The sequence below is a fragment of the Pantherophis guttatus genome, chromosome 2, assembly GCF_059756535.1.
Source record: "Pantherophis guttatus breed Tessera chromosome 2, ASM5975653v1, whole genome shotgun sequence".
Taxonomy (NCBI): Eukaryota; Metazoa; Chordata; class Lepidosauria; order Squamata; family Colubridae; genus Pantherophis; species Pantherophis guttatus.
This window is the reverse complement of record NC_142064.1, coordinates 136,062,886-136,086,334: the sequence shown is the minus strand read 5'-3', so window position 1 is coordinate 136,086,334 and position 23,449 is coordinate 136,062,886. Positions and strand designations below refer to the sequence as shown.

At 41.9% G+C, this 23,449-nt stretch overlaps 1 protein-coding gene across 1 annotated transcript; it reads left to right on the top strand.

The window, feature by feature from the left end:
• The first annotated feature begins 6,161 nt into the window (after positions 1–6,161).
• Positions 6,162–16,544, top strand: LOC117663095 (keratin, type II cytoskeletal cochleal-like). The gene is made up of 9 exons (XM_087886821.1): positions 6,162–6,770; positions 8,678–8,892; positions 9,744–9,804; positions 10,256–10,351; positions 11,468–11,632; positions 12,142–12,267; positions 14,143–14,363; positions 14,645–14,679; positions 15,313–16,544. The coding sequence occupies exons 1-9, from the start codon at positions 6,255–6,257 to the stop codon at positions 15,621–15,623; spliced, it is 1,746 nt and encodes a 581-aa protein (XP_087742947.1). The 5' UTR covers positions 6,162–6,254; the 3' UTR covers positions 15,624–16,544.
• Positions 16,545–23,449: the final 6,905 nt, after the last annotated feature.

The following is a 23,449-nucleotide window of genomic DNA, read 5'->3' as shown; positions in this document are numbered from 1 at the left end:
AAGACAGATGCAAAAAATAAGGTTAAATACTTCTGCTTTCTCCCTGTTGCTTGTCACCTTCGACAGGGAGAAAGCAGAACTACTTAATTCAATTAATGATTTCTGAGACCTCAAGTGTATGCCCATCTCAAGTATACAGGTTTTTTTTTAATGTTGCCTAAAAAAAGAAAAAAATACTGAATCTGAATGAGAGTTCCTGAGCCTTAAAAGCAGGCCACGATTGGCTAATGTGTAACCACAGTGTTTCCCAATGTAGGAGTGCATTAAACCATCATAATAAGCCCTAATTCTGGCTTCAACAAAACTTGCTAACATCTCTCACCCCCCAAAATATGGATACATTTGGCTTGCTGAATTGTCTCAAGGTATTTTCAGTACTACAATACCCCCCTCCCAAAAAAATGAGAGAAACACTCCCCTTTCAGCTGTGACTAGAACTACTCTGCAGATGAATAGAATAAAATAGAATAGAATAACAGAGTTGGAAGGGATCTTGGAGGTCTTCTAGTCCAAACCCCTGCTTAGGCAGGAAACCCTACACCATTTCAGGCAAATGGTTGCCCAATCTCTTCTTAAAAACTTCCAGTGTTGGAACATTCGCAACTTCTGGAGGCAAATTGTTCCACTGATTAATTGTTCTAACTGTCAGGAAATTTCTCCTTAGTTCTAGGTTACTTCTCTCCTTCATTAGTTTCCACCCATTGCTTCTTGTCCTGCCCTCAGGTGCTTTGAAGAATAGTTTGACTCCCTCTTCTTTGTGGCAACCCCTGAGATATAAGAACACTGCTATCATGTCTCCCCTAGTCCTTCTTTTCATTAAACTAGACATATCCAATTCCAACAACCATTCTTTATATGTTTTAGCTGCCAATCCACTAATCATCTTTGTTGCTCTTCTCTGCACTCTTTCTAGAGTCTCAACATCTTCTTTACTTCGTGGTGACCAAAACTGGATGCAGTATTCCAAGTGTGGCCTCACCAAGACATTATAAAGTGGTATTAACATTTCACGTGATCTTGAGGCTATCCCTCTGTTAATGCAGCCTACAACTGTGTTGGCTTTCTTGGCAACTGCAGCACACTACTGGCCAATGGTGAAATTCAAAAATTTTCCCTACCGGTTCTGTGGGCGTGGCTTGATGTTCATGTGACTGGGTGGGCGTGGCTTGGTAGTCATGTGACCAGGAAAACCAACTATAACACAAAAGCTACACAACTGACTCACACACAATGCAAAAGCAGCTGGACTTCACACAAAATGGCCCCTGCAACCAAGCAGGAACCTCACAGAGTCACAGGGAGCTCAAAAACAAACTATCACACTTTACACAAAAATACCAGTTCGGGCAATAGGTAGTAAAAAAATGCTTTAAAAAGTAAAATAAACGTTCTGACCATCGCGTGGCACAGCTGATTGTCAGAACCTTTTTTTTTTTACTTTTTTTAAAGCATTTTTTTTACTACCGGTTCCGGCGAACCAGTAATATTTTCACTACCCAAACCGGTAGCATTTCACCCCTGCTTCTGGCTCATATTTAAATGATTGTCCACTAGGACTCCAAGATCCCTCTCACAGTTACTACTATTGAGTGAGGTACCACATATACTGTACCTGTGCATTTTGTTTTGCTTATGACACAATAAGCTTTAAGCAAACTCCAGACAGCTGTCTGTTCTAACAGTCTTGCTCAAGGAGTGGAAACAGTGGCAGTATGTAGACAGGCCTATCACGTAAACTGATTAAAAACTAAAACACCTATTACAGAATGGATAGTGATGTTGGAAACGAGTGATTAAAAACATATCAATCCAATCTTTTAAGCTACAGGAACTTCCGATTCCTTGGGAAATGAAACCAGAGATCCAATTCCCATCTTTACTTCCAGCCTCATGATCCCTACTCAGGAACTGGGTACTCAGTTTACTGGGCACTCTAGGCTCAGGATCATGCTACTGAATGCCAGGACGATTGTAATAAAACCAGGCGCACCAGTGAATTAGCATGTATTACAATAGAGGGCCACATTGAAGACCTTGGAAAAGGTATCCAGAGACATTAAAAACTTGTAGAAAAACATGGTTTAAGGGCAAGAAACAAAGAAAACATAAGAAAGAAACTTAGCCTTGCTCTGCTAACTCTCTGGGATGTAAGGAGAGAAGGGAAAATGCATGCGGGCTTTCCAGATTCTGTTGCTATAGCCAATGTCAATACCGTGTTTCCCTGAAAATAAGACCTCCCTGGATAATAAGCCCAATCAGGCTTTTGAGCACATGTGCTTAAATAAGCCCTCCCCAAAAATATTTAAACGCATGCGCAGCCGGTCCCCGCCATTTCCTCTGGTTAGGGATAGGGAGACAGAGCTGGAAATCAGATAAGGCAGCAAGAGGAGCCCCATCTTGTTCCATGCCCCCCAAAATAATAAGACCTCCCCAAAAATAAGGCCAAGCGCTTATTTCGGGGTTCAAAAAATATAAGATAGAGTCTTATTTTTCAGGGAAACACAGTATATCATTCCAATCAAACCAGTAGAATTATTTTCTTGCTCTGGCTTACTTTAAAGTGCTCACAATACTAAGAATTACCTGAATGGTCCATGGAGCGGGGAGGAAATTCATGGAGGTCAAATTCCATTTTTTTTTTTTTTTTTTTGCAGGGAAGAGGATATGTTGTGTCAAATGTATAGTGTGATATGCTTCTGGGGGGATTTTCCATCTATATCATGGACAGAACACTTCCTTGTGATGTTAACTGAAATCACCAATCTCTGCACCTATTAAAGTGGTCCATCCATCTTAAACATCTAATGATCCAGCAAATTCCTTGCTGGCACTTGGAGAATTTCCAAGCAATTTGGAAGATGTTTCTGTTGCTGACCCCTGGGATATAGAAGTAATAAGGGTACACAAGCGGAGTACCCCTGAACAGCCTCTCCCCACCTAACGTCCCGGGCAGTTCTTTGTTTTATTGTGGAGCTCGATGAAATGGTGCAGTGCAGTGGTGAAATCCAATTATTTTTTTACTACCGGTTCTGTGGGCGTGGCTTGGTGGACGTGGCAGGGGAAGGATACTGCAAAATCCCCATTCCCTCCCCACTCCTGGGGGAAGGATATTGCAAAATCTTCATTTCCACCCCACTCTGGGGCCAGCCAGAGGTGGCATTTGCTGGTTCTCCGAACTACTCAAAATTTCTGCTATTGGTTCTCCAGAACCTGTCAGAACTTGCTGGATTTCACCCCTGCATAGCCTTAACTTTCAGCCAGTTATGTGATCTTTAGCTAGTCATTGCCTTCATCCTTGCAATACAGGAATAATAATAATAATAATAATAATAATAATAATAATAATAATACCACCTCGCTATTTAGAAACCTGTCAGAACCTGCAGGATTTCACCCCTGGTGCAGTGATGCCAGCACAAAACAAAAAGCTGGTGCAGCCAGAAAAGAATAAGCGCCCAGATGCAAGACAATTCTTGGCCATAAGGGTGGTGAAATATAACTACTTCTTACTTCTCGGTACTACTTCTTCAGGTACTTATGGCACCTGCAGAACGCCAAATGGCTGCACTGTTTAAGGTGTCATGGAACCTTTTGGGAAAGGATCAGCATGAAAATCCAGTCAATGTAAGTTGAGGTGGCCTGGTAGACTATTTCATGGATAAAAATCACATTTTCTCCAAATGTACAAAGGCTATTGAGATGATAAAGGTGCTGTTCAGTGGTGCTACTTGGAAGCTTTTTGAACCTGCGATTCTGAAGACGTGCACAGAATCACTGGGTTAGCTTAGTTCCATCCATTTGTGGCTTGGCATTGTGCCCCACTTAGCTAATTAAAGCAGATAGCAGTAGTGCAAATGTACTAGAGGTGTAACTGCAGAGCACTCACAAGTATCCAGGTTATGTGGACCATTGATTTGAGCACAGGATGGAAAGTACATTGGTGGTGCTTATGGGTGACCAATGGCAGAGCACTGAGCTGTTCCTAAAATTGCGAGACTGACACGCTTCCTTTAAATTCCAATAAACATACGTGACTGCAATGCTTATTTCTTATTATTATTATTGAATTGCTTCACATGCTGCAAGAGTGATGGCATCAGGCCACTGCCAACACAATTTCTGCTGAGGAATTGCTTTTTTAAATGATATCATAAATGCCTGGGTGTGTAGCAACCTTATGCAGGGTTGCCAGGATTCTACCGACATTATTATTTTTTAATTGATTCTCTAGAACTGGGACTTCGATAATCAGTTGATTAAAACGACAGGCTAGAAGCAATTTAAATGAGTAAAACAGAACGTCCATTTCTGACTAGATTCACAAATGGTATTATTTAAGTTTTGCTCGAGCATAACCAATAATAAGTGGTTGGGTTCAAGAATATTCTCTTCAATTCAGATTTAGAAATTTATAAGTATTTGCTGATACTGATATCAGCAAATATAAGTATTTGCTGATACTGGATATTGTAAACTGTAGTACTGAGACGATATAATTGATTAATTTGTAAACACTTTATTGCTTTTCTCTTGCTGGCTTTTGTTTTTTATCTTGTTTTTTCCTTCTCGTTTTTTTTTTAATGTTTTTTTTTAACTTGTTATAATAAATTTAAAAACAACAACTGATAGGTTTACCACGATGATAAGACCTTACCCATGGTATGCAACTCACAGGGGTGGGATTATGCTATGTACTAAACCATAAATCATGGTGTGCAAATATTCACAAATTCTCAATAAATGAAGCATGCTAGGCTCAAAACAAACAAGTCACATAATGGCTGAAGAGGTTGCAGGAACCCAGGTTGCATCTACAGTGTAGAGAACAGACTATAGACTGTCCGGGAAGGTTCAAGAACCCGAATCTCTCCCCCAACCCTCATCTTGCAGTGCAAGTGAAAGATACAGGATACAGTCACCTCTCCCTTAAAGACAATGGCCGACTTGTCTAGCATTGCAAGCCTTAGATAAGACTGTAATTCAATTCTGCAAAACATCCCCAAGTTGGGGAAGATACTATTCCAGAGCCATTGTTTTTTTTTTCTCCCAATGTTCTGAAATTTTATTCTGCTTTGCAATTAGACAATAAAGGCGGGGTGTCTCCATCCCTGTTGTGAATTTTTTTCCTTGAAGGAAAGTGACAAAAGAAAAGACCATCACCCTCAGAGGCACGAGTAACTGATTTGGAGCACAACCTTTCATCAGTTCTTGTTCTTTAGCTTGATCACAAATTGGACTCATTTCCCTGGCCCATTTTCATCATCTAGGGCAGGGGTGTCAAACTCAATTTCATTGAGGGCCACATCAGAGTTGTGTTTGACCTTAGGGAGCCAGGGTGGGCATGGCCAGTTCAACTTCACTTGTGTCGTGGGCACCTGTGGTGGCCCAAGCACTCTGCCAGCGAAAACAGGCTCCTGAGCTCCATTTTTGGCTGGCCTCCTGCCAGCAAAAACGAAGCTTAGGAATGCCACCCGCGGCCCTTGCGAGCTCCATTTTCAGCTGTGATGGCCTCCTGCAACCCTCTGCCAGTGAAAACTGAGCTCAGGAGGGCTGCACACAGCCCTCCCAAGCTGTTTTCTCTGGCCCTTCGCTGTTTCCAGGGTAGGCCCAGTGGCCAGATCTAAGCACCCTGTGGGTCGGATCTGGCCTCCAGGCTTCGAGTTTGACACCTGATCTAGGGAAAAACCTGAGGAAATTATTATTCCCAAATGACAACTAACAATGGCTTAGATTGGTGGTGAACCATATTTCTAAGGGATCACAGTAGGTTTCTGAGGCAACCACCCAAATTTATCTGCCAGGCAAATAATCAATAGGTCGTTATTCTCACATTTCACTATCTGTGCTAATCTCAGCAGCATGAATACTGAAAATTACTACTGTTTATAATAAATAAAAGCAGATATGAGAGGGAGCCAGAGATAAATGAGCCACAGAAGGGGGCCACAAGCAAGAAAACATTGAGAACCCTGGACTTAGATGATTGCACCACCATTTAGCCTGTGTGGAGCGTGTATGGCAAAACAGTGATGTCACAATTCAAAAAAGCCTTAGGGCATGCCCAGCAACATTTAATCAGAAAGATGATCAACTGCAATCACAACCAATCCCACTTCCTTGACAATATAAATAAGAGAAGAAAATTTAAAACCTAGAGCTCACAACTACACCTGCCTCTGCTTCACAGACTGTGTCCTCTCTTTCTCTCTCTACCTCTTTCTGCATCTTTGTTCTTCAGCTCATCACCAATTAAAATGTCTCACCGAGCCAACATCAGAATTCAGAGGAGAGGCTTCAGTAACTCATCTGCCATCCTACCTAACTTGTATCGCACCAACTGGAGCTCACAAAGTGTGGGCAGAGGTGGAAGCTGTGGCACAGGAGGTGCTGGCTGGGGACGGGCCGGTGGGGCTGGTTTCGGCAGCCAAAGCCTTTACAATCTTGGTGGATTCAGGAGAATCGCAGTTGGAGGCAGTTATGGCAGTGGCATCGGTGGAAGCTATGGGTATGGTGGTGGAGTTTGTAGTGGCTCTGCTGTTGGTGGTGGTATTGGTGGAGGCGATGGGCTAGGTGGAGCTGGTTTTGGTGGAGGGAGAGGGGACCCTGGCTTCCCAATTTGCCCACCAGGTGGAATCCAAAAAGTAACTATCAATCCCCACCTGTTGACGCCTCTCAAGCTGGAGATTGACCCCACCATAGAGAAGGTTCGCAAAGAAGAAAGAGAACAGATCAAGACACTCAACAACCGGTTTGCCACCTTCATAGATAAGGTGAGAATAAATAAATGCTTTATTATTTCAGGTTGCTGTGGATTGGGAAAGATCTCAAGTGCCTTCCTCCAGCTCCTCTTCAATTTTTGCTCATGTCATTACAGCTGTTATTTATCACTGGCTGGCACCAGCTAGATGAGATTACACAGCTGCCAATTTTGCCTGGTTTTGCTGCTGTGCAACAGCAACTTGATTGGAGGAATGCCATGAGGGATATTTTTCTATTGCAGAAAGGGAGATTGAAAAAGTTAAGATAGTATTTTCTCTAACGTGAATCTCAGTAGGTCAATAGAGTTTCTCACTATATAATAGTGACAGAGGAAATGAGAGCTAATCAGAATGGCTTCATCCTTATCCTTTATGAACAGATTGTATTTTTAAGAAGTGGGATATGAAGTGCATCTAACCATTTTGTCAGGCATGATTATGAGCCTTTATTCTAGAGATTTAGCACATAATATGATAGGGAGAACTGAGTTTTGATGAGTAATATGGGATATGGAAGGGGTGAGTATCCCATTCAAAGTGCGTACAAGATAAGGCTTGAGAGTTGAACATGATAAGCAGTGTTGATTCTTAGCAACATGACATTCATAGATTTCTCCAGGTTGATCTGTCCTTAACCAGATCTTCAAATCTTCCAATAGGTGTACTCATTACTTCTGTAAATGTATCTACTCACATTGCTGCTAGTCTTCTTCCACCTTTCTCAATATTAGAAGCTTCTCCAGGGAGCTAGATATTTACATAATGTATCTGAAGTAAGATAAATTAAGCCTGGTTATTTGTCTCTTGGGTGAAACTTTTGGTTGATTTGTTTGATGATTCACTGGTTTTTTTTCTTTGCTATCCATGATAGTCTCTGTTTTCTCTAGCACATAATTTCAAAAAATGGCAGTACTCTTTTTCTACCTTACTTCTTCAAAATCCAACTTCTATTATTATAGTGTGACATGGAATGTATTAGCTTGACCTTTCTTACAAGATCTTGCGATCCTTTGCATTTTCAACTATGAGCATAAGCATAGCATGTTATTGATGGTTCTTCTTCCAGTCTTAGTGGACAACCAATTAAATATGAGCCAACAGTGTGCAGCGGCAGTCAAAAAAGCCAATACAATCCTAAATTGCATTAACAGAGGGATTCAATCAAGATCAAGTGAGGTGCTAATACCACTCTATAAAGCCTTAGTAAGACCACACCTAGAATACTGCATCCAGTTTTGGTTACCACACTATAAAAAAAGATGTTGAGACTCTAGAAAGAGTGCAGAGAAGAGTAACCAAGATGATTAGGAGACTGGAGGCTAAAAGATATAATGAATGATTGCAGGAATTGGGCATGGCTAGTCTAGTGAAGAGAAGTACCAGGGAAGACATGATAGCAGTGTTCCAATATTTAAGGGGATGCCACAGAGGGGGTCAAGCTATTTTCCAAAGCACCCAAAGGCCAGACAAGGAATAATGGATGGAAACTGAACAAGGAGAGATTCAACCTGGAAATAAGGATAAATTTTCTGACAATGAGAGCAATCAATGGAACAGCTTGCCTTCAGAATTTGTGTGAACTTCATCACCGGAAGCTTTCAAGAAGAGACTGGACTGCCATCTGTCAGAAATGGTGTAGAGTCTCCTGCTTAGGTGGGGACTTGGACTAGATGATCTACAAGTCCCTTCCTACTCTGTTAATCTGAATCAGTTTTAAAATAATGCTCACCTTTTCCCAATCCACATTCCCTTAATATATTCTGCATATATCCAGCGTATTAAAAGGAGAAAAAGTAATATTTACAATCTGCTCAAGAGCAAATCAAGATAACTTGAGAAACATTGTAGAGGATTTAATTCCCCTACTCCACCCCCACAACCCCCCCCCCCAAAAAAAATCCGTGTCTTTCTGCCTCCAGGTGCGTTTCCTTGAACAAGAGAATAAAGTGCTGGAAACAAAATGGGCTCTGCTGCAGGAACATGACCAGAAAACTGTGAAGAATAACATTGAGCCACTTTTCGACGCTTATATCAACAATCTTAGGACACAGCTGAATGATCTGGAGAAGGACAAAGTAAGGCTGGATGGAGAGCTACATAACACCCAAAACCTTGTGGAGGATTACAGAAGCAAGTAAGACTTTCAGATTTTCAGCTTTGCTCCAAGTTTCATCTTACTCCCTCTTTTATGCATGTGTATGCCAGCAAGTCAGGCTTTTTTTGTTTTTTTTAAATGCCAGGCGATAGCCTGGACTGGCCCCTGTGGTTTTTTTGGCAAGGTTTTCCAGAAGTGGCTTGCCATGACTTGTTTCCTAGAGCTGAGAATAACTGGCCCAAAGCCATTGAGTTGGCTTTGTACCTAAATTGGGACTTAAAATTCACAATCTCTGAGTTACGAGTCTGGTGCTTTAACTACTATCCCAAAGTGGCTCTTAAAGATTTTAGCCCTTCAGCTTTGCTCCCTCGTTTACACCCTTTGCTGATATTGCATCTAAGAATCTCACAACAAGTTCTGTTAAAGACAAATGTGCAGAGCTGCTTTACCAGGTGGTGCTCTGCACACATGTGGATTTCAACTCCCTAGGATCTCAGCGTAGTTGATATTCCGGCTTGTACAAATTCAGATGATCATTACATTGGCACAGAGACTCACAAGACTGCTAACTCTTTGCTGTCGTCTCGTGATTGTTCAGCCTTGTCCAGTCCAGGTATGGCAGACCTAAGCCATCCTGAACTGCACAATGTTGGAAGGGAATGAAATTGTGTAGAGATGCTCAAAAATTTGTCCATCTGTCTGTCCTCCTTCAGGCCTTGTAAGTCCAGTTGGGTAACAAAGCAAATTTTCTCAGACCATTTTGTGATAATTGACCAGCCACAACTGAGAATCACCTCTGAGATATAGTTAGGACCCTTTTAAAAACATTTAAGAAGTGCAGCAGCTTTACTAGATTTACTAGGTGTTATTATTTTCTCCTCCCCAAATAGGTATGAAGATGAGATCAATAAGCGTACGGAAGCAGAGAATGACTTCGTAATCCTCAAGAAGGTGAGAGTCCGCAGTGTAGCTACTGCAGTGTAGCTACTTTGCAGAAAGGCAGCCCTTGCTGTGATGTTAAAAGGTGGGACATACGTACATGTATGTACCAGGGGTGAAATCTAGCAGGTTCTGACAAGTTCTGGAGAAACGGTAATGGAAAGTTTGAGTAGTTCAGAGAATCGACAAATACCACCTCTGGCTGGCCCCAGAGTCAGGTGGGAATGGAGATTTTGCAATATCCTTTCCCTGCCACGCCCACCAAGCCACACCATGCCCACAGAACCGGTAGTACAAAAATTTGGATTTCACCACTGGTATGTGCATACATACATGCTTACATACACACAGTACATATAGGTATACGTATTTTAATATTGAATAATACACAGAAAGCAATAATGAATTAATAACTCTGCAGTCCTTTAACTTCTTGCCCTTAAGTACAATGTTTTCCTTTTAGGAAGTGGATGCTGCCTACATGATCAAACCAGAACTAGAAATTAACTTACAATCTTTAGTTGAGGAGATTGATTTCCTCCGAGTCCTACATGAAATGGTAAGCCTCAATAGTATTTTCTTTGAACTGTGCTCTATTATGCAATTATATGTCCTGCCAAAGAGATAGCTACCATATTCATTTACTTTTCAGAAATAGTTTCCCTGTGAGAAATCCTGTTTCCGTCACCCCTCAATAACCAAGATTGCTAAGAAAGAAATTTGTAGCATATTTTGTTATAGGGAGGGAGGGAGGGAGGGAGGGAGGGAGGGAGGGAGGGAGGGAGGAAGGAAGGAAGGAAGGAAGGAAGGAAGGAAGGAAGGAAGGAAGGAAGGAAGGGTTAATTCAGGGGTATCAAACTCAAGGCCCACGGGCCGAATCTGGCACGCAAGGTGCTTAGATCTGGCCGTGCTGGAAACAGCCAAGGACCGGCCAATGGTGACTGTGCCAACGAAAAGGACCTCCATTTTCACTGGCAGAGTGCTCGGGCACCGACACAAGTGATGTCGAGCTGGCCACGCCCATCCAGCCCCCACCCCCACCCCCAAGGTGAAACACACCCCTGATGTGGCCCTCAGTGAAATTGAGTTTGACACCATGGGTTAAATTAAAATCAAAAGATGTTGAAAATCCCTCAGGTAATTTAAAGAACACAAAGAGTTACAAAATAGGTTCAGAATTAATTAAGAATTATGTAAGAATTCCTGAAGTACCAGAATCCCAAGATCTAAAGATAAATGCTCTTATTAAACAAAAACATTGATCAGGCATTTGGTAACCCCAAAACTCTCTTGTACAAGTTACAAATAATTGATTGTACCTAGACAATAGATTCTTAAATATAACAAGTTGGAGGTCAAAGATGACTTTTTAGGAAAACAGTGCTGAGGATTCTATGTCCTGTGCAGTTCTTTGGATTTTCCATAGATACTTTTAAATAGCTTTCATCTCAACCTGTCCTTTCTGGTCAACCGTATTTTCTATCAAAAAACATGATCATTAGAAAAAAGTTGAAAGTAATTTGGGAAACAAAAGAAATTATGCAAAACGAACACCCCTTCCAATTTCTTTACTTACCTAATAGAAAGGACCGCTTGCTCTAAATTTTGAATTAGGCAGTTGCCAAGGCCTTTTTGTGTATATTTTCTGAGTAGACTATTCTTATCACACATGCAGGAACTGGAAGAGCTACAGAGGACGATCTCTGACACTTCTGTGATTTTGTCCATGGACAACAATCGCTACCTGGACCTCGACAGCATCATTGCTGAAGTCAAAGCCCAGTATGAAGACATTGCCAAGAAAAGCAGGGCGGAGGCTGAAGCTTGGTACCAAAGCAAGGTAAATCGTCATCCATAAAAGTTGGGTGGGTGAGCTGTTGCTGCCTTACAGTGAATAAGCTGTGAGGGGAGGCCAAATGTTTTCTTCCAAAATTGGAATTTAGCAAAGCCAAGTCAGTTGGAGGGATGTTGCCTCTTCTCCTTTCTCATTGTTCCACCAATCATTTATTGTAAACCTATTAGTAGTCAGGGAAACAGCAGGCAACTCTGACCTTGTAAAATACAAGGGAGGAAAATCTGATTCCCCTCCCATTTGTTTTTCAATTTGCTGCAGTATTTACATGCCTGCTTTCCCAATTTAGTGTCCTCAAGAGCAACTTCCCTACTTTTCAGCTAGCATTGCCAATGACTTTTGACTGGGAAATGTAAAATTTGCATTCCAAGGCACCTTGAAGCATCAGATTGGGCAAGGCCGGTAGACAAACAAATATATACATTTTCACAAATGAATAAAACTGACTCAGTTAAATAATAGTTAAAACTACAGTGGCTGCTTTCTCCTTTTTTTAGTACGAGGCACTCCAGACTACTGCAGGAAGGCACGCTGATGATCTTCGTAACGCCAAACATGAGATTTCAGAACTTAACCGACATGTCCAGAGACTGAAGGCTGAAATTGAAGGTGTGAAAAAGCAGGTAGGTAAAGGCATTCTCCCAAAGTTGTGATCATACAGTGATACTGCTCAGCCATATTTCTGGCCTGAAAGAATATCAGTGTCGTGATCTTTCTATTCGTTTCTGAAGTGCAGATTATTCCCCAGTTGAAATACTTTTTCATCCTTAATATAATGCTACCTTTCAACATGTATTTAACCTCAAAATTAGCAACACCTGTATAGTGGTACTGGGGTATTCAACGTCAATTGGTTCTAAGAGGCACAATGGATACTAAAAATTACGAGTGCCAAACAAACCAGGTAACTTACCACATGACTATATGTTTTAGCCAGGAAAAACTTTGTCCTTTTGCCGGTCAATGACCTTCCCACCATGGCCCATTTCCTGTCCACTCTCTGTGCTCATCCCCCTTTCTTTTGCAACGTGCCAAATACCAAAGAAACTACAAATACCGGGACAACATTTTTGCATTAAAATACATTCAGTATCAAAATCGGCAAGTTTAGTAGTAGTCGAATACCGAGGTACCGCTATATATGAAACACAATAGGACAATCCGCCTATTTACATTACATTACCTGCCTGAAAAAGAAAATATAACACAGCATCTATGATGCTTATCTACATAATTTCTCCATACCGATTATTTTTTTCAAACAGCTGTAAATTTCCTGGCTAGCATACAATTGCAAACTGTCATCGTTTCCCTGGTCTGCACACTTCTTTCAACTTTCCATTTACAGGTAGCCCTTGACACATGACAGTAATGAAACCTGCCCGTTATCGTTGCAAGTTGTTACAGTTGTCAGGCGAGGTGATATAATCGCCTCACTTAACAATTTTGTGATTGTCTTGCTTAATGACCCCACCCCAGCTTTCCCCAATGTTGTCATTATGCAAAGCATGGAGTGCCTCAGGTGTGGGAGGCCTGCCCGGTTCTCTCAAGGTCTCCTGACTCCCTGAGGCACCCTCCCTCAGGATCCCCACATATCTTAAGTCTGTTTCCCACCCAACCAGGCACCACACCCTCCTCCTCACACCAATCAAACACTTTAGAAAAGCCCTGGAGCATTGGGGCAGAAGGGCAGGCCCTTCTGCCCCACAGCATCCCTGGGCTGTGTGACTTCATCCCATAAAGGGGAACCATTTTCAAAAGAGCCACAATTCATGTGGGGTTCATGGGGCCTGGTGAGGTGGGAAGCAGGCCCAGGGCAGGATGTGGAGGGGGTGGGGAAGATAGGCAGAGGGGCCCGCTGCAACATACTTGCAGTCAGTCATAAAGGCCATAATTTCAACACCGGATTGTAAGGATCTGTCATAACTTCAAATAGTCATAAATCAAGGACTACATGTACACGGTACTTCATCCTGTCAAGCATAAAGCAGAAGCCACATGGCTGACCCTATTACTGTACTAACTATCCAAGAAATTGTCGCAAAAGCAATCCTCTCGCTAGACATGAAAAAACAGACCAATTGTTCCATACAGGATATTGAAAATATCCCAATTCATTGCAAACTTAAATACTTCCTTCCCAGAGTTGTGGGTGTTTGATCACTTGAGGCTTTCAAGAAAAGATTGGACAACCATTTGTCCAGGATGGTATAAAGACTCCTGACTTGGGCAGGAGGTTCGGCTAGAAGGCTTCCAAAGTCCCTTCCAGCCCTATCATTGTATGATTCTAGACTCAAAAGGGATCTTCCAAAGTTGGAATACTTTGCACATAGTCATATTATTTCATTAGTACCATCCATGCTTACAACGTCTGGGGCAGAAATCCCTTGATGTTTTGGGTGTGTCCTTGGCTTATGGGATAATATAATTGAAGATATTTTACTCTCTTCTGAAGAGATGATCTTCTATGCTAATTTCTCTTTCCTTCCTCCCTTAAGTGTGCTAACCTAAAGGCAAAGATTGCTGAAGCAGAAGACCGAGGTGAACTGGCACTCAAAGACGCAAGGCAGAAACTGGCTGACCTTGAGGATGCCGCTCAAAAAGCCAAGCAAGAGATGGCCAGGCAACTCAAGAAATACCAGGAGCTACTGAATGTGAAGCTCGCCCTGGATATTGAGATTGCTACCTACAGAAAACTTCTGGAAGGAGAAGAATGTCGGTCAGTGATAGACCATCTAAGTAGAATCTTTACAGGTCTTGCTGTTTTTTTGGTGGAAATCCTCAACCTCCATCAAAACAAAAAAAATCATCCCCATTAGCATCTAGTTCTGTGGGCACAATGAGTCTTTTTCCCTTGAAGTTCATCCTTCAGTGTCTCTAAGGATTTGATGACTTTGCAACAATAGTCATACAAGATTGGTTTTCTTTCAGTCAGCTGTATATGCTCAGAATACATTTGAATTCCTACCCATGCTTGACTTCTGCTTTGTTTCCTGACAGATTGGCAAGTGATGCAGCAGGTGCAGTGAACATCTGTAAGTATAGTGAAGAATATATACACAGTATACCCATATAACGAAATTCACATGACACCCAGAGACCAAGCCCAACACACGTGACAATCCCCAGATATTAGAAGGAGGGAACTGCATTTGGTGCTGTCCTTCCACCCTCCTGCCCTGTCTCTTCCCCTACAATTGTAGATTTTGCAATTGCAACTGCGGCAAATTAGACTAGTAGAAGCACAGCAATTCTTCGTGTGTTATGTCAACATAGTACCACACGTATGGAATGAAAATCTGCATCTGCTTCTATCTACTTTTTTAAACATCTATAGAATGCCATAGGACAGAATTCAACCAATTTTTCAGGCCTTAGACAGCAACACACAAATCTATAGGAACTCTGATCCTTCACCAAATCTTGCAACGTGTTAGTAATTTCATCCTAAAATCTCATATGACCTTGGAATTCTTGCATTTGATCTCATGCAAAATCATCATACTCTTTCACCATTCGTTTCATTTTGAGAGAATGTCTGAAGATCCTTTAGAAAGGATGGACTTGACAGAGTCTGTAGTAATTACGCTTCCTATAATTTCTACCAGGTAGCTGCCTTTCCTAGAACAGAAAATGCTCAGAGTCTTCTCTGTCTCTTCTTTTCACAGCTGTTATCTCTTCACATGTTTCACGAGGTTCGGCTGCTTGTAGTGGTCTTGGCTACAGAACTGGCCTTAACCTGGATGGAGGTAGTTGCTTTGTAGTAGGAGGCAGCGGTAGCTGCAACATCAAAAGTGCGAGCCAGGGAGATGGTAGCAGCAACATCAAAAGTGCGAGCCAGGGAGATGGTAGCAGCAACATCAAAAGTGCGAGCCAGGGAGATGGTAGCAGCAACGTCAAAAGTGTGGACCATGAAGATGGTAGCAGCAACGTCGAAAATGTGGACCATGGAGATGGCAGCTCCTCTAGCGTGAATTAGGCCTCTTCTCCTCCAACAGATCACATAAGCTTAACTTCCAATCCCTTGCCCTTTTGAAAATGAAACATGTGAACAATGTCTTCTCTGGCCCTCTCTCTGTGCAGTATAAGTAGTCCTCGCCTTACTACCAGAATTGAGCCTGGATTTATGGTTGTAACTGAGTCCATGTGATTGCCTCAATGACCACCATGCAATCTCTCCATTGTGGTTAAGTGGAGTGATGGGTCCCTTAGAGACTGCTAAAGCTCCTGGGAGGCCAGACACAGGCCCACATTAGAGTATCTCCCCATAACACACTTGTCCTGCATTGGGCCAGGGCCTCCCTCCTCTGAAAGGCCCCCCTTGAACAGCTTCCCACCACTCTTGGTTCCATACACTTGGAAGTCTCCTCCTCCACTCTACTTACTTTTTCTCAAAGCCACCTTTCCCAAGGAGTTTCATTGTGCAGTCATCCTACACAGAAGCCACGGGATGCCATCCTGAAAATGGGTGCCACTTTGGAGAAAAGAAGAATGTGAGAACTGAAGCAGTTTCCAATATGGCACCTGCTTCCAGGATGGCATTACGTGGCTTCTATGTAGGAAAGACCACATGGCACATCGGCTGCTTCTCCTTGGGAAAAGGGATCATTGGAAAACCTAAGTGGAACAAGTCATGACTGTGGGGAAGGATGTGGGACCCAGCAGGGCAGGAAGTAGGCCCAAGGGATCCAACAGGGTGGGATGAGAGGGAAGATAGGCAGGTAGGGGGAACTGCAGTGTTCCTGTGGTTAGTCTTAAGGGCGGCAGATTACAAAGTACCCAAGTATTATTCATGTGCCTGCCAGGCATACAGCAGCCATAACTTCGGGCATAGGTTGTAAGCCCCTTTGTCCATTGCCATTGTAATTTCAAACTTAAATAAATGGATGTATATCAAGTACTATCTGTATTCATACATGTGTTTTTTCCTTTGTATTCAGCTTTTGAATAAGACAGGCCCTTTCTTTGATTGTATGTCAACAGGACTCTGCTTTTCAAATGAGTCAAACTGTATAGAGGATAGGCTTCTGTTCTCTGATTTTTCCTTCTTTCATCCAACTCAAATTTCAAAGTTTGTATAAACTACATAATCTTCTGCGGGGTTTTTTGTGCTTGAAATATGTACTTTGAAACATGGCTTTACTTTTTTTGCGTGTATCCAATAAAGTACACATTGTGATTTATAAAAAATATCTAGCTATTTTAAATACCTAATATAAACATGATTACGAGGGAGGTCATTAAAATAATCTTAACATTACTGCAATAGTTAGAAAGCAGGCCAGAATTATGATACGATTATGATCAGAGCTGCGGTGGCGCAGTGGTTAGAGTGCAGTACTGCAGGTTACTTCTGCTGATCACTGGCTGTCAGCAGTTTGGCAGATCGAATCTCACCAGGCTCAAGGTTGACAATCTGAACAAGGGTCTTCCCAGCCAACCCAATTCTTTGCCATTAAGAGGACTTTTTGGAGGGGGAATGACCTAACGACTGCCTGAAGAAGTTCCTGTATTTTTCTTAGTAATATTTCAATAATAGTTTGCTCTTGCCTGCTACCTAGGTCAGATAGAGTGACTGTCACTAAACTAGATTTGTGCCTAAGGCAGGACTACAACACATAGATACCTGTCTTTTAGCCTGGAGCCTTAACCACTACACCAGATTGGCTCTTAGAAGACTATAATTGCTGTTTTTTCACTTGAAACATTTCATTCAATTATTTACCTAGAATTGCCTGGGACAACATAGGTTGCACTATGTTAGATATATGACTTACTATAACTACATAAAAATCTGGAGAAAGCAACATTTCTTGTAACACCTCCCCATAATAAATATCTTACAATGTGAGAAGTTTCTGCTACTTCTTGCAAATCTACCAGAAAACATATATCATTGTAGAGCATGAAAACTTCAGATAAGTGGAAATGATCTGCTCTCTGATTGAAGAATGCATCAGTGATGTCCTAAGTTGTTTCTGTACACTGGGTGATCTTTTTAGACAAACTCTTCCAGATTCTCCATTATAAAAGATTATATAATAATGATGATGATGATAATGATGATGATGAAGAAAAGCAAAGTTTGAATGATTATGTGAATCAAAGTACAGAAAAATTGGTGCAGGCTGTGAAAAAGGAGAACATTACAGAAACAACAGAAACAAAGGCAGAATATAAGGAAAAACAGCTGGATGACAGATTAAATAGATGGAAAACCAAAGCTTTCAATGGACAGCACTTGAAAAATATTGAAGGAAAATGTGATGACAACTTTACATGGGCATGGCTTAAGATGGGAACCATCAAGGAAGAAACTGAAGGTTTAATACTTGCTGCTCAAGAACAAGCACTACAAACTAATGCCATGAAAGCAAAGATACAAAAATCCACCAACAATCCAAACTGCCGACTTTGCAACAACAAAGTTGAAGCTGTTTCACATTTAATATGTGAATGCAGCAAAATCGCACAAACTGATTACAAAGCTAGACACAACCGAGTTGCTAAATTAATCCACTGGTCATTATGTAAAATATACGATTTACCTGTATCCAAAAAGTCATGGGAACATAAAGTGGAAAAAGTTATAGAAAATGAGAAGGCGAAGATCTTGTGGGACTTTCAAATACAGATGGATCGTCACTTGGAACACAACACGCCAGATATCAGTTGTTGAAAACTGAAACAATATATTGACATTGCAGTACCAGATACCAGAATCGAAGAAAAAGAACTGGAAAAAATCATGAAATATCGCAACCTGGCCATTGAAACTACACAGCTATGGATGAAACACGTAACAGTGATACCCATTGTCATTGGGGCACTTGGTACCGTGTCCAAGAATTTTAAAAGATACATCAACGAATTGCAGCTTCCTGCAATAACACCAGTTGAACTGCAAAAAACTGCGCTACTTGGAACATCGTACATCTAAAGAATTGGTTGATATCTAGGACGCTGGCAGCAATCTGTATCAACCATTAGCACCAGTCAATGGGTATTTGTGATGCATTTTTGAATGTTCAGTTGACTGAGTTTCATGTTTAATGAATAAAATATTTTAATAATAATGATGATGATGATGTTTCAAACCGTGTAGTGTCGACATTGGTTATAACAAACACAAGATGCTATATGGCTTCAACTTTCTTTTCTCACAGCATCTGACCAACTTTCTCTGGGATGTTGGCAGAGCAGAAATATTTCCTAGCAAAAATGTGGTGCCTCTAATTTTGGAGCTAATTTACAGCTACCAATAACCATTGATACCTTTGTAGTCTAATCCTCTTTTAAAGGTCCATTAGATAATGAATTCTCTAACACAACTTTGTTCTGTTTGAAGAATTCAAAAAGAAAGAAATCTTCAAGGCAATTACATTTGGAAAGATCTGAATGAAGATCTTAGATTAGGCCAACTCTTGCTCATTAGAAGACTAGCAAATTTTTAATTCAAAATATTTCATCGAATTGTTTACCTAGTATCCTATGGAAAATATGGGGCACTGCATGAACACGTCCTCTCGTGATAAAGCAGGTGATGGAAGTGGCTATTTTTGGCCATGAAATCCAACAACTCAAATTTTGCTCTAGAATAGGCCCTTCTTGTGACAAACTCAATGACAGACATTTTTCAAATTGGAAAATAGTTTTATTCTTAGACAATCAATTTAGAAATCTATTTTTTGCCAATAATTCCATGTCAGTTTAGGCACTGAAATCTATGACTTTCTATTTAAAAAATTGGCTGGGAGACAGTTTAAAATAAATATTAGGTAGAAAATTCAAGCTATGAAATAACTTTGATAAGTATGGTAGGATTACCAAGGAATAAATCTGAGCCATACTTATCAGTTCTGTTAAGCATATTTTGGGTAGCCCATCAGGCTCTATTGAATGGATCCTTTGCCAATAACAAAAAAAATAATTATTGGCCAGCCATTGTGGAATGGATTACCTGTGTCTGCTCTGACTGCAGAGGCTCACGCTTTATTATTTCCCAGTATGCATCTTAAAAAATGGGTCTGAACTGTTTTAAATGAATTAGCATTGGGGCTATTTTTGCCCTGAATGCCTAAACTATAATTAGTTTATATAATTCTTTAGTACTTGTCTCAGCTCTTACAGAACTTCTTTTAAAATCATTTATCCATGACCCTATGTTGGTAAAAAAACATTATTAAAGTAAAGAAATGAATTTATACAATAGGTTCCCCAATTATTTGCCAGTTATATTTCATGCTTTTGGAAATGTCATCACTTTCCTTGGAGGGTAGAGCCGAGGGTACCCCCTTGGAGGGTAGAGCCGAGGATTTTGTTCAATATCTGTATGACAAAATCACTCAGATTCGGGAAGATCTGGACTCCGACTGGGTAGTCTCAGGGGGAGGGACGGGAGCAGGTCTTGAGAATGTTATCTGGGATGAGATTGATCCTGTGACCCCTGAGGACCCCTGAGGACGTGGACAGGATTCTGGGTAGACTGAACGCGACCACTTGTTTATTGGACCCGTGTCCCTCCTGGTTAGTGCTGGCTTCTCGGGAGGTGACACGAGGCTGGTTCCAGGGGATTATAAATGCTTCGTTGGGTGAGGGTGTCTTTCCTGCCGCCTTGAAAGAGGCGGTGGTGAGGCCTCTCCTGGACCCGGCAATGTTGGTAAATTATCGTCCGGTCTCCAACCTTCGTTTTGTGGCGAAGGTTGTTGAGAGTGTGGTTGCGCAACAGCTCCCCCAGCACCTGGATGAAACGACGTATCTGGATCCGTTCCAGTCGGGCTTCAGGCCCGGGTACAGCACGGAAACGGCATTGGTCGCGTTGGTTGATGATCTCTGGAGGGCTCGGGACAGGGGGTGCTCCTCTGTCCTGGTCCTGTTAGATCTCTCAGCGGCTTTTGATACCATCGACCATGGTATCATGCTGCACCGGTTGGAAGAGTTAGGGGTGGGAGGCACTGTGTTGCGGTGGTTCTCCTCCTTTCTCTCTGACCGGTCGCAGTCTGTGTTGACAGGGGGACAGAGGTCGACCCCGAGGCCCCTCATATGTGGGGTGCCGCAAGGGTCGGTCCTCTCGCCTCTCCTGTTCAACATTTATGTGAAGCCGCTGGGTGAGATCATCCGTGGTTTCGGGGTGGAGTACCATCAGTACGCTGACGACACCCAGCTGTACATCTCCACCCCGGATCACCCCAACAATGCCCTTGAAGTGATGTCCCGGTGCCTGGAGGCCGTACGGATCTGGATGGGGAGGAACAGGCTCAGGCTCAACCCATCCAAGACCGAGTGGCTGTGGTTTCCGACGTCCCGATATAGTCAGTTGACGCCATCTCTGACTATTGGGGGTGAATCACTGGCCCCCACGGAGAGGGCTCGCAACTTGGGCGTCCTCCTGGATTCACGGCTGTCTTTAGAAGAGCACTTGATGGCCGTGACCGGGAGGATTTTTTATCAGGTTCGCCTGATTCGCCAGTTGCGTCCCTTTCTGGATCGGGACTCGTTACGCACGGTCACTCATTCCCTTGTTACCTCCCGCCTGGACTATTGTAATGCTCTCTACATGGGGCTCCACTTGAGGAGCACCCGGAGGCTCCAACTGGTGCAGAGTGCGGCCGCGCGGGTGGTAATGGGAGCGTCATGGCGCTCCCATGTGACACCTCTCCTGCGCGAGCTGCACTGGCTCCCGGTGGTCTTCCGGGTGCGCTTCAAGGTTTTGGTTACCACCTTTAAAGCGCTCCATGGCTTAGGACCTGGTTATCTATGGGACCGCCTACTACCACCAATAGCCTCCCACCGGCCAGTACGCTCTCATAGAGGGGGACTCCTCCGGGTGCCGTCAGCCAAACAATGTCGGCTGGCGACCCCTAGGGGGAGAGCCTTCTCTGTGGGGGCACCTACCGTCTGGAATGAGCTCCCCCCAGAGATACGGAGGATCCCGGATCTGCGCACCTTCCGCCGCGCTGTGAAGACTCTTTTATTCCATCAAGCAGGCTTGGCCTAATCTCCTCCCTCTTTTAATATGTAAATTTTAATCTGTTCTTAAATTATTGGGGTGTTTTAATTTGTCTGGGCCAAAATGATTTAATTTGATTTTAACTGGTTTTTTAAATTTTTGTATTTATGTATTTTATTGTTTGGCTGTTCACCGCCCTGAGTCCTTCGGGAGTAGGGCGGTATACAAATCAAATAAACTAAACTAAACTAAACTTTCAATTTAGTTTTACTGATGTTTAAAAAATTAAGAACACAGTAGGTATTTATTTTTCACAACAGACTTCTCGGGCTTATTTGAGTGTGCCAATATTTATTCATTCATTCATTCATTCATTCATTCATTCATTCATTCATTTGTTCGATTTATATGCCGCCCTTCTCCGGAGACTCAGGGCGGCTTACAATGCGTTAAGCAATAGCCTTCATACTTTTGTATATACCTGCTTAGTAGGGCTTTCGCCCCCGCCCCCCCCCAAGTGGTGTTCCTTTTTATACAAAGTCAGCTTATTGCCCCCACAAACCGGGTCCTCATTTTACCTACCTCGAAAGGATGGAAGGCTGAGTCAATCTTGAGCCTGGTGAGATTTGAACTTGCAGTAATTGCAGGCAGCTGGTGTTACTTAACAGTGCTTTAGTCTGCTGCGCCACCAAGGCTCTTAATAGAACCATCTCATCAGCATATAAAAGGATATTATTGAATTTATTATGGTTCTTTGGCATATGAATGTCTGAAGCTTATCGGAATCCTGGAATATCATAGACATTTGGGATAAAAAGCATTGGGGCTAGAATACAACCTTAACATTATAGGTAGATATACTTTTAGTTACAAAACCATTTACACCAGTATGGAATTTCAAATGGATGTTTGAGTACAGGGCCTAACCAAAATTAAGTGTCTGGTTTCCATATCTGAGTTAGCCAATTTCTTCCACAAAATATTTCTGTTTATAGGATCAAAAGCTGCACTGAGATCTATACTTTCATCTAAATTCAGCCACTAAGAAATCTTTCAGTCTTTTATTTTGCTCAGAAGATGTTTTGCATATATTTTAGCCACAATTCCAATAAGGTTTATCAGTCTATATTTTTTGGGGTCACCCACATCTCTCTTTTTATATATAGGGATTATTATGGCCATGTCCAACTGGGATGAAATCTTTATCTCTTATATATGGGAGAACAGCCCTGCTAACAGTGGGGCTCACCAATCAATATATGTCTTGAAAAGTTCTGGAAGTAGAAAATCTTTTCCAGATACCTTATTAGATTTCAGATAATGAATTTTATTTCTGACACTAACATTGGAGGACAGAGAATATCAGTAATTTACTTACATGGGTGGCCCTGGTTCGGTTTAATAAATAGAATTGCATAAAAATTCTCCCAAACTGAAGCTGGAATCCGAGTATTGAATTGGAATACACCTGATACAATATTCCAGAAGAAAATTAAAATTTGTCCCTTTTACTGAAAATTCCAGATCTGACCGTATTTTTTAGCCATGTCTGAAGCTTTTTTAGAGGCATATTTTTATGGTAAGATGTCCCTGGGGCTGGTATTATGTACAAGATGCATTACTTGCTGTAATCACATAAGAATCTAGAAGAATTAGTTTCCTTGTAACATCGCTTCACAGTAAACATCCTAAAGTGTGAGAAACTAGAGCTACTTTTGTAAATAAGAAGACGTGCACTGCTTCCAAGTCAATAGTGTATAAAACTCAATCCTCAACTCTGTCTTATGATGCAGAAAAAAAAACTACATTTTTTTTCCTTACTGAATCAGGGGTGGAATCCTACCTGTTGAACAACT